Consider the following 17,654-nt stretch of genomic DNA (forward strand, 5'->3'; position numbering starts at 1 on the left):
ACGCAATTTCGACTTTATATCTCACAATTCTGAATTTATAACACACAATTGCGACTCTATATCAATCAATTCTGACAATATCTCACAATTCTGACTTTATAACACGCAATTGCGACTGTACAACACGCAATTTCGACTTTATATCTCACAGTTGCGAGATATGAAGTCAGAATTGTGAGAAATAAAGTCGCAATTCTGAGAAATAAAGTTGCAAATGTGAGAAAAAAAACAGAATTGAGATTTTAAACATCACAATTCTGACTTTTTTTCTCACATTTGCGAGTTTACATCTTGCAATTCTGACTTTATAACACATAATTGCGAGTTTATATCTCGAAATTCGGACTTCTTTTCTCAGAATTGTGAGTAATAAACTCACAATTGTGAGTTATCAGGCCAATTCTAAGGGGAAAAAAGCTTTTTTAACCTCAGAATAGTTTATATCTCACAATTCTGACTTAACACACAATTGCGACTATATCAATCAATTCTGCCATTATATCTCACAATTCTGACTTTACAACACACAATTGTGACTTTATATCAATCAATTCTGCCTTTACATCTTGCAATTCTGACTTTATAACAGGCAATTGCGACTTTATATCTCGCAATTGTGAGAAATAAACTCATACAAAGTCGCAATTACCGTTTTTATTTTAACGATAAAAAAATTTAATTACAAGGAGGTGATTTTGTATGAATTCATAAAATGTAATTTGTATGGAAACAAAAGAAAGATGAATGTCCACCCCTAAACCTAACCATCAGTGGGACGTAAGCAGATTATACAAAAATGTACGAACAAGACTGAGAATTCAACAAATTCACATGTGATCTTGGTCCTGTGACTCAAAAGCATCAATACAAATGTCAGACTCAAGCAAACAGAGTACCAGCAACATAAATGAACTCCTCACTCAAATAGACTGCAATCCTACAAAATCATACGCTCATCTCTGGCCTTGGGCTTGAGGTCAGTGACCTCTCATCTGTCAGCACCAACTCACAAGCTCTGACCTCACTGGATGCAAACGTTTACATCCAGGACAAAGTTTGAGGAAGGGATATGATTGGTCAGGCTGATGTCACGTTTTGTCTCGAGAAAATTCTGGGACATTCTTGTTTACTCATGTTCATTGATTGCAAAGGTCTCCATATGAAGTTCACTGAAACACAGATTTTTGCCTCATCACATGGTCACACAACTCTTCTGATATCGGCTACCGTGTCAACTATTGATTGGTCGTTAATGTCCATTCACATTCGATGTGCGTCACACTGTATTGCCCCATCCATTAATCCAATATAAAATGAACTCTAATCTGACTTTTGTGACAGTTTTAGTCAGCTTGTGATAGCTTTGAGGTTTGCACAACTGTCCATCTAACATGTCCCAACCATTCTGCTGATCAACTCAAAGGGGATTTCTCACTTTCTCCCTGACCTCTGACCCCCCCATTCCCTGACTGATGTGCATAAGGTCCAGAGAACCCAGAGATTCAGGGATGACATCCTTACACGCCATCTGGCATGCCAATATTCAATACACCGCCATAAACTAAATAAAACCCATACACTCTCTTAAGCTGACAAACCCCATTTGGAGAGGTAACTACAAGTGGTAAGAGATCCTGATAAAACAATGCAGCAGATATGGAATATAACATGCAAATAAGTGTTAGCTTTTGCATCTGTATACACATCATTTTCAACACTAATAAAAAGGATTGGCCTTAATTATAAGTCTTAATCAGTCAAGGAGAACGCACCTTAGACTCTTAATGTGCTTCAATGAGGACAGCAATACATTACTAACAAATTAGCCAAAGTCTGTTTTATTTATTTATTAATATTATCACTAATAATAAGATTCATTAATATCATTGCCAAACTACTCGTATTTATATTATTTTTAATTAACTTTACCTTTTAAATTAAGCTAATTAAGCTTTTTTAACATTTAAGACAACACACAAGTATATAATTCAGTTTAAATCAGAAAATGACAGCATGTTCATCATAAGAGGTGTGCATTCAAGACATTGTATGAACTTATTCTTTTATTTCTGAATAGCAATAACGTTATATCTGGACAAAAAAAAACAACAACAACGTGACGTCACTGATCCATATTCAAAGTAAATTAAAGAAGCTAAACATATACTTAGCATAGCTATAATAAAAGTCTCCTCAGGACAATCACAAAGGGAATCAAAATCGTTACATTTGAGTAAATAATAACTTAAATATTCACAAATTGTCCATTTTCCACAACAATTAAAATTAACCGAAGTATTTTCATTCACTTATTTTCGTTTTTTAATCTTACAGATTATGCATCTCAAAAGTAGGCTAGCCAACTTTAGAAAAAAATAAATAAAAAAATAAAGAATAGATCACACATTGTATTACTTACTGTAGTCAATGAGCTCCTGATCTAAAGATCTTTGCGACTATAATGAAAAATGATGTTTTCGGTTTAAGTTTCCAGTGTTTCGGAAGCTTTATGTTCCTGTGGTTCTTCACCTCGTGTGGTTTGATCACAATAGAGACAAAGCGCCTTGAGAAAAATGAAGTGAATTGGTGAAGGCTGCATGATGAGTAGTGGGGGTTGTTTGGGTCCCGCCTTCTGTGGAGCTCGTCCAATAGCAGCCGACGAGACCCGCCAGTGGCCCCTCCCACTTCTTCCAAGAGATCGATGAAGAGAGGAAAAAATATGGATAGGCCTACATGATAAAAGAAAACTGGAAACACTCAAATAAAATAATTATGAGAAGTAAAATAAGAACACTGTATAACAATATTGTACATCTCTAAGTTTCAACCCTTAAATTAATACAATTTACCATTTAGTACATCAATTATAGAGTAGGCTAGTTAGTGAGTTAGTCAGTTAAATGATGAAAGTAAAACATTACATGGTCAAAGTTTAAAAAGTAGCTTATTTGATTTCATCTGAATCCTAGTTTTTCTTATTCTAGTCATAGGCTACTGGATTCTCAGAGGACTCTTATTTAAAACAATTACAATAAAATAAAATGACAAAATAAAAATAATAATTGTTTAAAATGAAATAAAAATATCAAATAAAACAACTAATACAATTAAATAACAATTCAATTTAATTATATTATAAAACTGTAGTTATTAAACAGCACAACATTATCAAATCAATCAGGACCCTAAAGTACATTACAAAAGTGTTTTTAGAGCTGAGAATATTGCCAATGCGCCCCAAACCCTCGTCTGTCCCTCTATGTGTGTGTGAATGAGTGTCCATTTTCACATTAGATAGGGATGATCCATTCTACTGGCTTTCAGCAGATTTCCAGTCTCCTGTTGTCTCCATTAGGTTTAAATATAGTGCTGGAAGTGTGTGTGTACGTGAGTGTCTGGGGTCAGCGGAGGTTAGATGGATAGACCTCCGCCACTGCAGCTGTTCACCAACACTCCATCTATTTGTGCCATGGAATGCCACCTGAATTTAGCAGTGTGTGAACGCCATGGGAGAGAAACCATTGGCTGTCTGCTAAATCCACATACATGCAGTGCTGTATAAATGTTATTGACCTGTTACTTAATAAAGATTATTAATGATTATGCTAAACATTATTTCTACTTTCTGAAGAATTTCAGTCATGCTTAACTGCGCAAAACTTACCACTATTGTTGTTACTGTTCTAAAAAAATGCTATAAATAATACTGAAACAACACTGCCACCATGATTTCACCAGAAGAGCTGTTTCCATCATATATATCCATAATAAAGGCTAGATGCATGTCTTATGGCGGAGTTTCTATCGTCACCCCCGGCGGCCATCTTGTCACAGGCAAGCTGATGTAAGATAAGTGATCAGCATGAACACAAATATTCTTGTCTCGTTGAAGTATTGACGGATTTACAATCAAGGTTTGGTTTGGTTTCTTACAAATTTTATTAACGTGGCTATAATTCTGGATGATTATTTATTTATACACTTATTATTCATAAGTATGCAGTGTCATAACTACATCTCTGACGTTTTTAACAAACCAAACCGTTTGAAAATCAGTAGAAAATTGAGCAAGTTATGGTTATTTAAAAAGTACATTCACCATTAAAACAAAATGTTACAAGCCTGTGACAAGATGGCCGCCAGGTGCGGACGTCGACCTCCATTGGCCAGCAGCGCGGACGAGACTTCTAGCCTTTATTATGGATACCTATGGTTTCCATCTTCCAGGAGGAGACCCCTCCAACCCTCAGGACAGAGGTATAGAAGTGTGAAATGCAGGGCCTCAAGATTGACGAACTCTTTTTTCCCTTCTGCCATTAGACTCCTAAACAGTCGGATAGGAGTTTGCCACTGTAAAAAAGTATTGTTGGTTTAACTTAAAAAAGTAAGTAACCTAGTTGCCTTAAAATTTTAAGTTGATTGAACTGGAAAAAGTGAGTTAATACAATGAAGGAGATTGGTTTAATCACAAGAAATAAATTATTTAAGTTGATTTGACAAAAGGAAAAATGTTGTGATAACAAATCTTGAAAATATTTTTTTTTACAGTGTGGTCGTAACTGTTTAACTCTATTCAACTGCAATTTTACCTTGTTTTCTATTGCTTTTTTTAAGATATTTACTAAGAAATTCTTCCTCCTGTTATTTATTTTTGTATGACATTGTATTTATTGTACGACATTTTACGTGGACGGCAAAGTAAGAATTTCATTGTACAAGGAAACATGCTTTCTGTCTGTGCATACGACAATAAACTCTTTGAACTTTGATAGTTTAAGTAGATTTGAAACCAGTACTTTTACACTTTTTCTTGAGGAAAAAAGCTTGAGTTGATAATTCAACTTCTACAGAAGTTTTTTAAAACCCTAATATCTATACTTCTACTTGAGTAATGAATGTGAATACTTTTGACACCTCTGCATTTCTGTATGTATTGATATAGCTTTTTGCAAATTGTTGACACAGGTAGGCCTACGTTTTCCCAATGAGCCTGTGTTCCTCACCGTTCCCACGAATGGAGGACTGAGCAGCCGCCTTTCCATCACAGAAAACAACACACTGGCTTTTGCTGTGTGTCACAGCGAGCGGTAAATTAGCATCTGCCAGTGCTGTCAAAAGCACTGCACAGTTCCGCTCGACCAGACTAATGACTTTAATGGAATGTTTCCGTGTGTAAATCTGAGGGTAAACGTGCCCTCCTGACTCTACAGCCGAGCCTCACTGCAGGTCCTCGGCCAGAAGACTGGATGAGTCTCATACTAATACTGTGTTTGACCCCCTTTTGCCTTCAGAACTGCCTTAATTGTACGTGGCATTGATTCAACAAGGTGCTGAAAGCATTCTTTAGAAATGTTGGCCCATATTGATAGGATCGCATCTTGCAGTTGATGGAGATTTGTGGGATGAAGCTCCCGTTCCACCACATCCCAAAGATGCTCTATGGGCTCTATGCACGGCGGTATTTCCGGTGAAGCATTAGGGATGCTCGATAACTTCTGCCGATCATAGAGTCCAATGCAATAGCAAGAATTTATATTGAATTTTATACTCCATGGTTATACTAATGAAACGTTAGTCACAAAAACAGATAAAACAGACACCCCTCGTTGTGTTTATGCTTCTTTTTAAAATTATATCAAATAAACATAACTGTATATAAAATTACATCTAAACGTATGTACGTTTCGTTTCAAAGACGGGAGGACAGTAAATATTGAAGACTCTGCCATAATCCCGTTTTCTCCAGTTTTCCTCCGCTTTAATCTACACAACCGGAAATAGACGAGCATCCTTGCGTCAAATGCGGAACTTATGCGTGCATATAGCCCATTGGGTTGAGATCTGGTGACTGTGGCGGCCATTTTAGTACAGTCAACTCATTGTCATATCCAAGAAACCAATTTGAAATGATTCGAGCTTTGTGACATGGTGCATTATCCTGCTGGAAGTAGCCATCAGACGATGGGGACATGGTGGCCATAAAGGGATGGACATGGCCAGAAACAATGCTCAGGTAGGCCGTTGCATTTAAACGATGACCAATTGGCACAAAAGGGCCTAAAGTGTGCCAAGAAAACATCCCCCACACCATTACACCACCACCACCAGCCTGCACAGTGGGAACAAGGCATGATGGATCCATGTTCTCATTCTGTTTACGCCAAATTCTGACTCTACCATCTGAATACCTCAACAGAAATCAAGACAACTGTCCAATTTTGGTGAGCTCTTGCAAATTGTAGCCTCTTTTTCTTATTTGTAGTGGAGATGAGTGGTACCCGGTGGGGTCTTCTGCTGTTGTAGCCCATCCGCCTCAAGGTTGTGCGTGTTGTGGCTTCACAAATGCTTTGCTGCATACCTCGGTTGTAACGAGTGGTTATTTCAGTCAAAGTTGCTCTTCTATCAGCTTGAATCAGTCGGCCCATTCTCCTCTGACCTCGAGCATAAACAAGGCATTTTCTCCCACAGGACTGCCGCATACTGGACGTTTTTCCCTTTTCACTCCATTCTTTGTAAACCCTAGAAATGGTTGTGTGTGAAAATCCCAGTAACTGAGCAGATTGTGAAATACTCAGACACCAACAACCATGCCACGCTCAAAATTGCTTAAATCACCTTTCTTTCCCATTCTGACATTCAGTTTGGAGTTCAGGAGATTGACTCGACCAGAACCACACCCCTAAATGCATTGAAGCAACTGCCATGTGATTGGTTGATTTGATAATTGCATTAATGAGAAATTGAACAGGTGTTCCTAATAATCCTTCAGGGGAGTGTATACTGATGGGAGAGAGCGAAGACTGTTGCAGTCAATTTCAGATACGGACAGCACGTTCTGTCAATGTATTGCAAGTCTGATGTGTCATTAGTCAACCAAAAACACATGTTGGTTTACTCAGTGCTGGTACATTTGTGCCGTTTTGAAACATCTACTGATGTCAACACTTTTTTTCTTCTGTGATGCAACAAATAGATTATTTTTCTTAGACAAAATGATCACCTTACGTAAAATCCAATCTCCCTACAGGAAACCTAATAGCACCTCATCATATTAATGCTGACCTCCTCTTCCTCACAGATTCAGCAGGTTCATGTGTATTCAACTGAGGTGTGCAGGCTGGAGGAAACTCGTCTTCCTAAATATCATGAGGATTGTGACCGAGGTCGAGAACCACAAATGCATCAAATCATGTCTGTATATAGTGTCATGTTATCCTTCACCTGCCCTATCCCAGTGCTGTGCAGAGTGTAACCATGGCGATGTATTGTCGGGTGGCTGGCTTATTTTAATGGCAAGGCGTTCATTGATTTTGGCCGAGCTCCTAACTGCGTTATCAAACCTGTGCCAGTGCCATCACTCAGATATACTGGAGAGAAACCACAGCAGAGAAAATGAAAAACATCTATCTATCTATCTATCTATCTATCTATCTATCTATCTATCTATCTGTCCGTCCGTCCGTCCGTCCGTCCGTCCGTCCGTCCGTCCGTCCGTCCGTCCGTCCGTCCGTCCGTCCGTCCGTCCGTCCGTCCGTCCGTCCGTCCGTCCGTCCGTCCGTCCGTCCGTCTGTCGGTCTGTCGATCTGTCTATCTATCTATCTATCTATCTATCTATCTATCTATCTATCTATCTATCTATCTATCTATCTATCTATCTATCTATCTATCTATCTATCTATCTAACATAGATTTGTGATTTTGCCGATTAAGACATGACGTTCCAGAATCAACATATCTTGTTGATCCTGGAAGAACGTTCCTGTCCAAAGCCTGTTCGTGTGCCTCATATTCGATCAGTTGATTAGATTGTTGTTCTAGGATCAACAAAGATCTTCTGTGCTCAGCATCAGTCTGTAAAATGCAGCTCTTTCAGGTTTGGAGAAGAACTTTTGACCAACACAGTCCATCCCCTCCTTTGATTGTGAAACTAATTTCGCAACTGGCTATTTTTTCTTAGAGTTACAGGTTTGATTCGTAACGTACTGTTTGCAAGGTGGGCGGACGCTCAAATGGACTCCTGACTGGGTGACCTGTTTAAAATCCGGACAACCTATTAACATCCCCACAACAAAACACTGATAATGTCCCCAGCATGTAAAACAGCACGTTTCTAAATACACTTCCCATACGCGAGAGGATCACGTCATCGGCTCAAGATTACAATTATTTCTTTGTCAGTCTTCTTTGTCAGCCAGAGAGGCCAAAAGGGGGCGTTTCAATTATGTTTATGTATATGGAAGTTAAACTTACTATTATCGAGACTCCAGCTGCATCTAGAAGAATGAAATAATCATAAAGCACAAAATTTAATGAGCGTATCACACAATCAGACATCTCTAATCAGCAGCAACAAGGACTAACAAGCTTACCTTCATTAATCAGCATCTCTCGTCAATTTACAGTTCATTAAACAACAATGTGCCGAACTTCAGCGGGGTCTCCGTCACAAGCTCAGTGGACTCACACAGTGATGGGAATGCATGGGAAGGTCAAGGAAAACAGAGTCCAAACTGAAAACAATTTGGTGAAACCAACATTTGTGCAACAGGCAGAAGGATGGATCTGAGTGATTGGATGTCATTGTTTTATCATTCGTCACCTGGGAAAAACTGACTCAAACTGACTCTCTACTAGCCTATTCTGTTATATTTAGATTTTACACAACTATCTTTATCGTTATAGTTATCGTCCTTGGTGTGAACGGGCCTTTAGGTAACAAACATGCAACGCACAAAGATCAGGTTCAGTTTCCCTGAAGCAAGTGGAGAATGGCGAAGGAAACACAGTATAACTTCAGATTAGAAAGCCTACTGGGGTTTGAACCTGCTAACTTTTAAGTTGTCAGAACCAATCATTATCCACTATGCCAGTAAACCTCAGTCGGGGGGCCGGTTCTCCTCTGGCCAATGCTGTAATTAAGATCCAGGCTGCGTCACAAGTCAGAAATCCGATTATGGATCAGTAGCATTTAAATACTTTATCCAGTCTTTTTTACTTGAAGATCAGATTCATCACGCCAGAATGGAGACGACGCTGGTCTGGGGTGCATTTCCCGAAAGCATCGTTAGCCAACTAAACTATGGTCGCAATTTCAATTGAACTCTATTGGTAACGACGGAACTTGCGACCATAGTTGGCTAACGATGCTTTTGGGGAAACGCACCCCTGGTCGACTGACAATGATAACCTCAGGATATTAGCATACATGCTATTCTTTTTACGATTGTTACAAGTACATCGGGTGTTATGGAAAGTGTTCAACAGATATGAATTATGGAAATGTGATAATGCGTTGCGTATGCCAGGTTAGGATGCGTTTTTAGTCTAGATTTAAACTGAGGGAGTGTGTCTGCTTTCCAAACAAGGCAATGAATACTGTTCCAGAGTTTAGATGCTAAACAGGAAACGGATATACGGCCACCAGTTGATTTTGATATCACACTCTAAAAAATGCTGGGTTGTTTCAACCCAAATTTGGGTCAGATATGGACAAACCCAAATGTTGGGTTAAAAACGTAATTAAAAAATGTACAGCTGAAAGTGAAAGTTGAAGTTGGGTTAAAATTTTACGTTTTCAAACCAACTTTTGGGTTGGTCCATATTTGACCCAAATTTGGGTTGAAACAACCCAGCATTTTTTTAGAGTGTATATGCATCAACTGACCCGAATTTTGAGATCATCTTTCTGCTTGAAGAACTAGCTATAGGTTCAGTGCTGTCAAATAGCTAACAGATGTTTTGTGTCACAACTGTTATATCATGTCTTTTATCATTAGTGACATGGACAGGAAGCAGATCCAGTATTTTATAGAAACATGTAACTATCCATATCAGACCACTAAATAGGACAAATGAATGTCAAATGGGAAACTAAGCGATATGATTCTTGGAAATCTGGAGGGCTTCTAGGTCAGTTCAAAAAGTTTGAGTAAATACACCTCTCACTCGATGACTGCAACAGAAAGCTTATATCAAACCATCAAATCTGAAGAACTTTAGATATTTTCTCACAATTTTCCCAACAACAATAAAAAAGGATTCTCCAAAGTCTAATCAGCGCCAAAGGCTGGATCTGGAACAATGTTTGTTTTATAAGACAATCTCTATTTGGTGTTCAATAGCTGAATGTCCTTTCATGAGGTCAAGCCTTGTTGTGTCATTCATCATCAGTGACATTTCCAATCAATCCAAGACTGAGAGAAAACAACAATAAGAAAGTAGAACGAGTAGAACCGAACAAAACCAGATGCTTTCCTAAAGAGTTGACCTCTCATCCACACCTCTCATCTAAAACAAACTCACATGTACACAGACCTTGGTCCACAGATCAATGCTCTTTAAAGGGACTCTCTTCAAATGATCAACACTGGAAAACAAACCCTGAGTGATAAACATGCTCCGTCCCAAAAATACATGTCATCAAAAGAATAATTATTTATAGAAGTCTTGTGTTATCAATTATCGGTTAAGGGATAAAAATGATTGTGTGTGTGTGTCCTGATTACAATGATCCAATTCAAAAACACTGGGGAAGTATGTGTGAATTTGTAAAGGCTGCATAACAACAAGTCAAGACAAGCAGTTTGTTACAGAACCCAAGAGACGGACTCGGAAGCCAAGAGAACCGTGTCTAAACTACAAATGGGAACGTCAGGAAGAAATCTTTTTGCATGTGAAGGGAAATCAATAATTCCTAATGTATATGAACTTTTATTGGAATTTCAGGAGCATGCATAATGACAAGTCCAGGGATATAATATGAATGACACAAATGCACACACTAGCGTCATCTCTGACTAGTCTCTGAATCACTCAGATTGATACTGAACTCTTTGATTCACTGCGGGTCACGATGATGCCAAACATGAGAGACCAAAAACAGCAAGAGTGACTCAGGATAAAGACTGTTGTGTGCCGCTGCCACGACCCCTCTCAACACAGCATGAGTGTTATTGTGCCGCACAGCACACACACACACACAGTCCCACTCCACCACACTTCTCCTCATGAGACCAGACGAGGGGAAAACACTGATGCATTCAACTATTCAATCAGAAATGCATTTGCTTTGACCTTGAGAGAACTTAATCTAAAATACAAGTCATGAAACTTGTCATCAGCGTCACATTTTAGAACCATTTAAATGTTTTGTTATGATATATATATGATATAATTTCTATGATAATTAAAAGAGTAGTTCACTTTTGAAAAAAAACTTTTGCTGATTATTTACTGACCCCCATGTCATCCAAGATATCCATGTCATTCTCATCCATGTCATTTCCATATCATTTTCCATGTCATTTTCGTATGTTTATTTATTCCTATGTCTAACTCTGTGTTGTTGTTTTTCGCTGCACTGTTTCGCTTTGTCTTGGCCAGGTCGCAGTTGTAAATGAGAACTTGTTCTCATCGGATTTTACCTGGTTAAACAAAGGTTAAATAAAAATAAAAAATTCTTTCTTCAGTCAAAAAGAAATTAAGGTTTTTGATGAAAACATTCCAGGATTTTGTCCATATAATGGACTTCAGTGGGAACCAAACGGTTCAAGGTCCAAACTGAACAAATCTTTTTCCGAGTCAATTCGTTCGTTGAATAAACCAAATGACTCGGAAAAAGATTTGTTTATTTTGATGAACGAGTTCGAACAGGAGAGTCACGAAAGCGCATCACAGAACAGAGCAAGGCGACCATTTGAGCTTATAAAACTTAAACTTTTTTATTTATTTATAAAATGAGTGATCGTTTTACTTGATAAGACCTTTGCACTGTTTGAAGTTTGCACTGAAACTGTCTTTTGGACCTTGAACCGTTTGGTTCCCATTGAAGTCCATTATATGGAGAAAAATGCTGGAATATTTTCATCAAAAACCTTAATTTCTTTTCACCTGAAGAAAGAATGACATGGACATCTTGGATGACATGGGGGTGAGTAAATTATTAGCAAAAGTTTTTTCAAAAGTGAACCAGAAATTAAGCAGATACAGAAATATATTTCAGTAATGAGAATTTATGCTCAAATTATGACTTCACCCAAGACCAATTGAATTCTGAACTCTAAAAGTGGTCTTCCATGACTATTTAAATATATAATATGGTTCAAAAGTCCTCAAAATGCTTACTTTTTTACTTTAATAAAAAAAACGTTTTAGTTAAAAAAAATCTTAATATACAAATCAGCCTAAACTGAACAATCTCAAGCATTCTTTTTGATGTCACATCAAATTTCTTTGTTAAAATCATTCAATACTAAAATTACATTTTGAATTTGAGATTTCAATGTGGACTTGAATTATATTTCTAAGAGGACGCTGCTGACATCTAGTGCTTGACATCAACATAACTGCTGAATATTCAGTTTGGCAATCACAGAAATAAATTTACCATAAGATTCCACATATCTTTTTTCTCCTTTTTTAACAGTGTGGGTTGATATCCAAGAAAAGTGTAAACACTTCAAGCAAATGTCAAAGTATTTGAGGGCATTTCAGATCTCAACAAGCAACCAACCACATTTGGATCAACAGAGTCAAGTCCACTGAAGAGCTTTGAGTGTTTGAGTTGAGAGCGTTTGCGAGATAGGAAAATTCAGATTCAGACAGGCCAGATCACGAGAGTGATGGACTGTGACTGCTAGTCCTCCATTATGGCTGTAGTCTAGCCTCAAACACAGAGGCTGCTGGATCCACTGAAGGCACGAGGTCAAAGGTCGCTCCTGACACCTTCACCCACCACCAAACATCTCTCCTCAGAGCCATTCTCCTCACTTTCTCCCTGCTCACCACCCACTCCCTCAGCAACTGCATGTTCCACAGCACAAACTGGCAGGATGGTAAACAAAGCAGAGAAACTCCCAGAATGCAAAGTGTGGCCACTAGAGGGCGCTCACTGAAATCAAGAATGCTGTAGATGTAGTGTTTACCATCCAGGTTGGTGCAGCCCATTAGCCAATAAACAACAACAAATATGGTATAAAGAACTCCTGCCAGCGCAGCGTAGAAGAGGTGGCCGAGATGAACGGGTGTAGAGGACAACAGCAGATCCACGGTGGTCTGGATGCTGTTGATGGCATGGATGTGGACGCTGAGGGCTGTGTCCTGGTCCGAAGTGTGGATTAGGGTCCAGTAGACTATGGTGACGGTTAAAGAAGAGCAGCCCATCAAAGAATGCAGGAACCACTGCAGGCAGAGAGAAGCGACCGGAGGAGAGAGGAGGGTCTCGCACTCACTACTGCCCCCTACTGGAGAAAAGGACTCCATTAAAGCATGAAGCACTTGAACGCAGATGACATTTAGCTCTGGTTTCACAGACACGGCTTAGATTAAGTCAGGATTAAGCCTTAGTTTAATTAGGACATCCAAGTAGCTTTTATAAACGTTACTGGCGTGCATCTAGAGACAAAAAAATGCCACTGACATTTCGATTAAAACACTTGCTAACAATGGGAATTTGCGGACACCTTTTGGGATCAGCAGTAGGGTTGGGTATCGAGAATCGAGTATCGATTGGAACCGGGACTAACTTTTCGTTTTTTCCCGGAATCGTTCAAAAGTTCAAATTTCGATTCCTAGTTTCGATATTCACAGTCCGCCGAGCGGAAGAAGAAACCGCTGAACAACACCAACGAAGAAGCGTCTAAAGTGTTGGTATAACCGCGCGAGTCGAACGTGAGTACCTTACGTCAGCGGTCCAAAGTGTGGCTTCACTTTTCTAAAAATTACGAAATCTCGGCAAAATGCAAAATTTGTGACCGAAGGAGTATTTCCTTCAGAAAGACCGTTGGTTAGCATGGTTAGCTAAACTTTTTTGACCCTGCCTCTTAAAAGAATCGGAATCGAGAATCGTTAGGAACCGGAATCAGAATCGTTCAAATTCAAACGATACCCAACCCTAATCAGCATGCCATTTTCCTGGAAGACACACCCTCCTCTGTGATATCATAATACTGTATGATAATTATTCATATTAAACCAGATTTTTGATGGTCTCAACATGAGAGAGAAGGAATGGGGGAAGCGGGAAAGAGACGTATGATTCTTGCATCTCAAATGGTGATGCTAACTTCACGAGAGAGAGTTCAAATGTTAATTTCCTTCATTTCTTCCAGTTCTTCCAGACTTACATAACCTTCTGCACATGGGTCCAACCCAGGGTGGTTGAGGTCGCCTATATAGCTTTTACAGCTCACATGTAATTTCAGTTGAGCCCCGTGTGTTCAGATGCTTCATGGGGCCATTGTGCTTTTCTCAGATCAATTGGGTATCAGTGATCAGTGGTGCATTACCTCTTTTCATTCTGTGAGAGGAGCATCTGACCTTCAAGAAAGCCCAGGCCAGATTACAGAAAGCAACCAGATAGTAGATCACCATGAGACAGTATGAGATATGGCTGAAATAAATGAGGAATTTAGGTGTGTTGAAGAGAAGAGCCATGTAGATCAACCAGCTGACGGTGTAGACCAGCATAAAACCTCTGTACAGAAGCCACATCAATGGAGGAATATCCCACTGGCAACAAGAGACAAATTTCACTCCTCATTATAATGGATTCTTGAAATTGACATTAATGCATTCAGCATCATTGCATTGCTGATAGATCTAACATGGTTTCTAACTCCAGGCTAGTTTGTTCATTAGCTGATCCAAGCTGGTCTAGAAGGGTGGTAGATCTCCTTGGAGCAGCAGCATACCATCTATGTTGCAAAACTCACCCGTGGCTGAAGCAAAAGCTCTGGTTTAGAAGCGATAAGGTGGAGTTTGTGAACTTTAAACTCCTCCCTCCAGATGTGTGTCCAACTAGCACCCATCTGTCACCAATAAAGAGAAACATACCTCTGAATCACTTCAGTGCCTCTGCTTGCTTGGAATTCATTTTATTGTCACTAATGAATGCAAAAATTCTCCACATTTTTTCTGCATTAGTTGTTTTATTTAAAAGACTTTCACCTTGTATACAAACAAGTCTTTCCTGTCTGAAGTAATTATGTGATTGTCAAACAATTCAGACCTGCCCTGTTAAATTATAGGCTTACATGCATCTACTTAGTAAAAGTTTGAGTTTCACACAACTCATGCTAAGGAATGAATAACGTACGATGATTCTGACTAACCTTCGCAAGAATGCATCCACTGTGAACAGCTACAATGAAGCCTGAGGAAATCTGAGGCTGAAAAAACACACACACTGAAGCAGATGCATCAGTGGGAGACACACTGCACTGATTGTGATAGTGCACACTGATGTAGATGCATCACATGTCCTGTGTGGGACACACACTGCACTGATTGTGAAACATTTTAATGAAATTACTGGAGCTAAAAGGTGCAATAGTGAATCTCTTATTCATCTCAATGAGATTAACACTGAGTCTATGAGATGTGGCTGAATGTCAAGATGACATTGCATTTATTTGACATTTTAAGGTGTTCTTGTTAGTCTAATTTTACATTTCCTACTGATTAACAATTATTAACAACATGTAGGGTTAGAATTTGGGTTTGGCTCAGGGTTATTTGCATGTAACTGCATAATATGCTGTTTTTACTATTACTAAGTAAATGTAATGTGTTAAAAAGGACACTGTATGAGTGTTACTGGATTAACGTTTTGTGGCAGTGCATGGTATTGATTGGTAATGCATTTTTTTAAAGTAGGATACACCATGATTTTGGTCAGTTTTTCATGACTATATTATTTTTTTTTTTTATTATTATTATTTGGTCACCATTAATTTGCCAAGTAAAACATGTTCCTGGATCAACATATAGAGCTGGAACAACATTGTCCAAAAATAATATAATAATCCTAACCCATCACTTATCCCTAAAACCAGATGGAAATGAAAGGTAAATAAAAATGTTGTAGAAGCCTAAACTTGACATTAACTAAAAATCTATCCCTCAAATCTGACTGGAATGTTGTTTCGTGTTCTTCTTGGTGAGATCACATTAACTATTAATATTTAGCCCATTTATTTTGTTGTTTTCTACGTATCACAGTATGCCACCTATGGTAAGCCATTTGAAATGTCACCCTAGGCTGCCATTCAAAATCAATTGTTGATATCATTTCTTACTAGTAGTATAAATATAATTTTTTATATCAATGATTGCATTGTTACAAGTAAAAAAGTCAATACATTTACTTAGACTATCAAGTATTTCAATCATCAATGTATTTCTCCAAATCATCTTGGCTTATTGATCACCCATAAAGGGTTAGTTCACCTAAAAATGAAAATGATGTAATTAATGACTCACCCTCATGTCGTCCCAAGCCCGAAAGACCTCCGTCCATCTTCAGAAGACAGTTTAAGAAGTTTTAGATTTAGTCCGAGAGTTTTCTGTCCCTCCATTGGAAATGTACGTCTGGTATACTGTCCTTGTTCAGAAAGGAAATAACATCATCAAAGTAGTCCATGTGACATCAGTGGGTTAGTTGCAATGTTTTTAAGCATCAAAAATACATTTTGGTCCAAAAATAACAAAAACTACGACTTTATTCAGCATTGAATTGTCTTCCGGTTCTGTTGTCAATCTGCGTTCAGTGACGCTGATGATGTGAGACGCTGCAATTTTATTCTTTCGAGTAACAACTGAATTGAATAGCTCTCAAATTGTAATAGTAATAATTGAATTAGAAAGCTCTCTTATTAGAATTCAATTGTAGAGCTCCGTCATTAAAAATGAATGGAAGTCAATGAAGACATATGACTAGGCCTAATACTAATTTGTAGAGCTCTCTAATTGGAATTGTTACAATGAATTGAATAAGAGAGCTCTGTAAAAGTAATTCTTACTAGTAATAATTGAATTAAAGAGCTCAAATTTAAAACTGTTAAAAGAAAAGTCTCAACTAAACTGTTGAATGCTGAATGGAGAATGACTGAGGAGAGGCTTGGGCGCTGTGTTGCATTCTGGGACGTGGCGGCCATGTTGACAGCTTCGCAAATGTAAACAAACAAACCAGCAAGACTAACGAGGAGAAGCAGCTGAGTTGGGAGAAAGAAAATAAAAAAATATATTAAAATCTCTAAAAGGATGCTGAATTTACCGGGATACGTTTAATAGGGAAAGCAGGGACCGGTATATGGATAAAACGGCACTTTTAAAGGGTTGGATCCATTTGAAATTCCCAACAAACAGTGGGAGCACAGTAAGTTACGTTACGCTAAATTAATCAGGACAAAGATAAACTGCGTTCCACCTAACGTAGCTGCTAGTTTAGTAACAGTTATAGTGTTAACAACCATTCACACACACATGTAATGTACTTTTACCTATGTGTTACAAAAGTGTAGTTAATAACGTTAACTGTTTTAAGCAAAATTTGAGTTAGTAAGCAGAACTACGCTTCGAGCGAGAGGGTAGCAACAGGACAACAGAGACTGACAGGTCCGATTGAAGGGACAATGTTACGAGAATATTAAAATACGGGATATTTTACAGGAAAATAACGTTACTAAAACGGGAAGACAGCGGGAAATGAGCTCAAGTACGCGAGAAACCCGGAAAAAACGTGAGGGTTGACAGCAAACGTTACTACACTTTTGAAACAGTTACTAAACTAGCAGCAAGGTGGAGCGTATCTTAACGTTACCTTTGTCCGGATTACTGTGTTCCCACTGTTTGCCAACTCTTTGTTGGAAATTTCA

General features: G+C 38.5%; 2 protein-coding genes across 3 annotated transcripts in view; both read right to left on the reverse strand.

The window, feature by feature from the left end:
• slc38a3b (solute carrier family 38 member 3b) overlaps positions 1–2,572 on the reverse strand; it is a 57,946-nt gene extending 55,374 nt beyond the window's left edge. Inside the window, exon 1 of the mRNA XM_089134475.1 lies at positions 2,420–2,572. The gene's annotated coding sequence lies outside the window, so the exon portion shown is untranslated. The remainder of the gene's footprint in view (positions 1–2,419) is intronic.
• An 8,334-nt stretch (positions 2,573–10,906) lies between these two features.
• On the reverse strand, positions 10,907–17,033 carry LOC120493545 (protein rolling stone). Of its 2 annotated transcripts, none has more exons than XM_089134477.1 (6): positions 16,862–17,033; positions 16,261–16,381; positions 15,111–15,167; positions 14,712–14,807; positions 14,286–14,508; positions 10,907–13,238 (listed from the first exon to the last, which is right to left on the reverse strand). In XM_089134477.1, exons 2-6 carry the CDS (start codon positions 16,264–16,266, stop codon positions 12,646–12,648), a joined length of 975 nt encoding a protein of 324 aa, XP_088990603.1. In that variant the 5' UTR covers positions 16,267–16,381; positions 16,862–17,033; the 3' UTR covers positions 10,907–12,645. The 2 variants fall into 2 exon arrangements, with proteins under 2 accessions (XP_088990603.1, XP_088990602.1); XM_089134476.1 differs by having other exon boundaries at positions 10,907–13,241.
• Positions 17,034–17,654: the final 621 nt, after the last annotated feature.

Source organism: Pimephales promelas, chromosome 8 (assembly GCF_988280905.1).
Source record: "Pimephales promelas chromosome 8, fPimPro1.hap1.1, whole genome shotgun sequence".
Taxonomy (NCBI): Eukaryota; Metazoa; Chordata; class Actinopteri; order Cypriniformes; family Leuciscidae; genus Pimephales; species Pimephales promelas.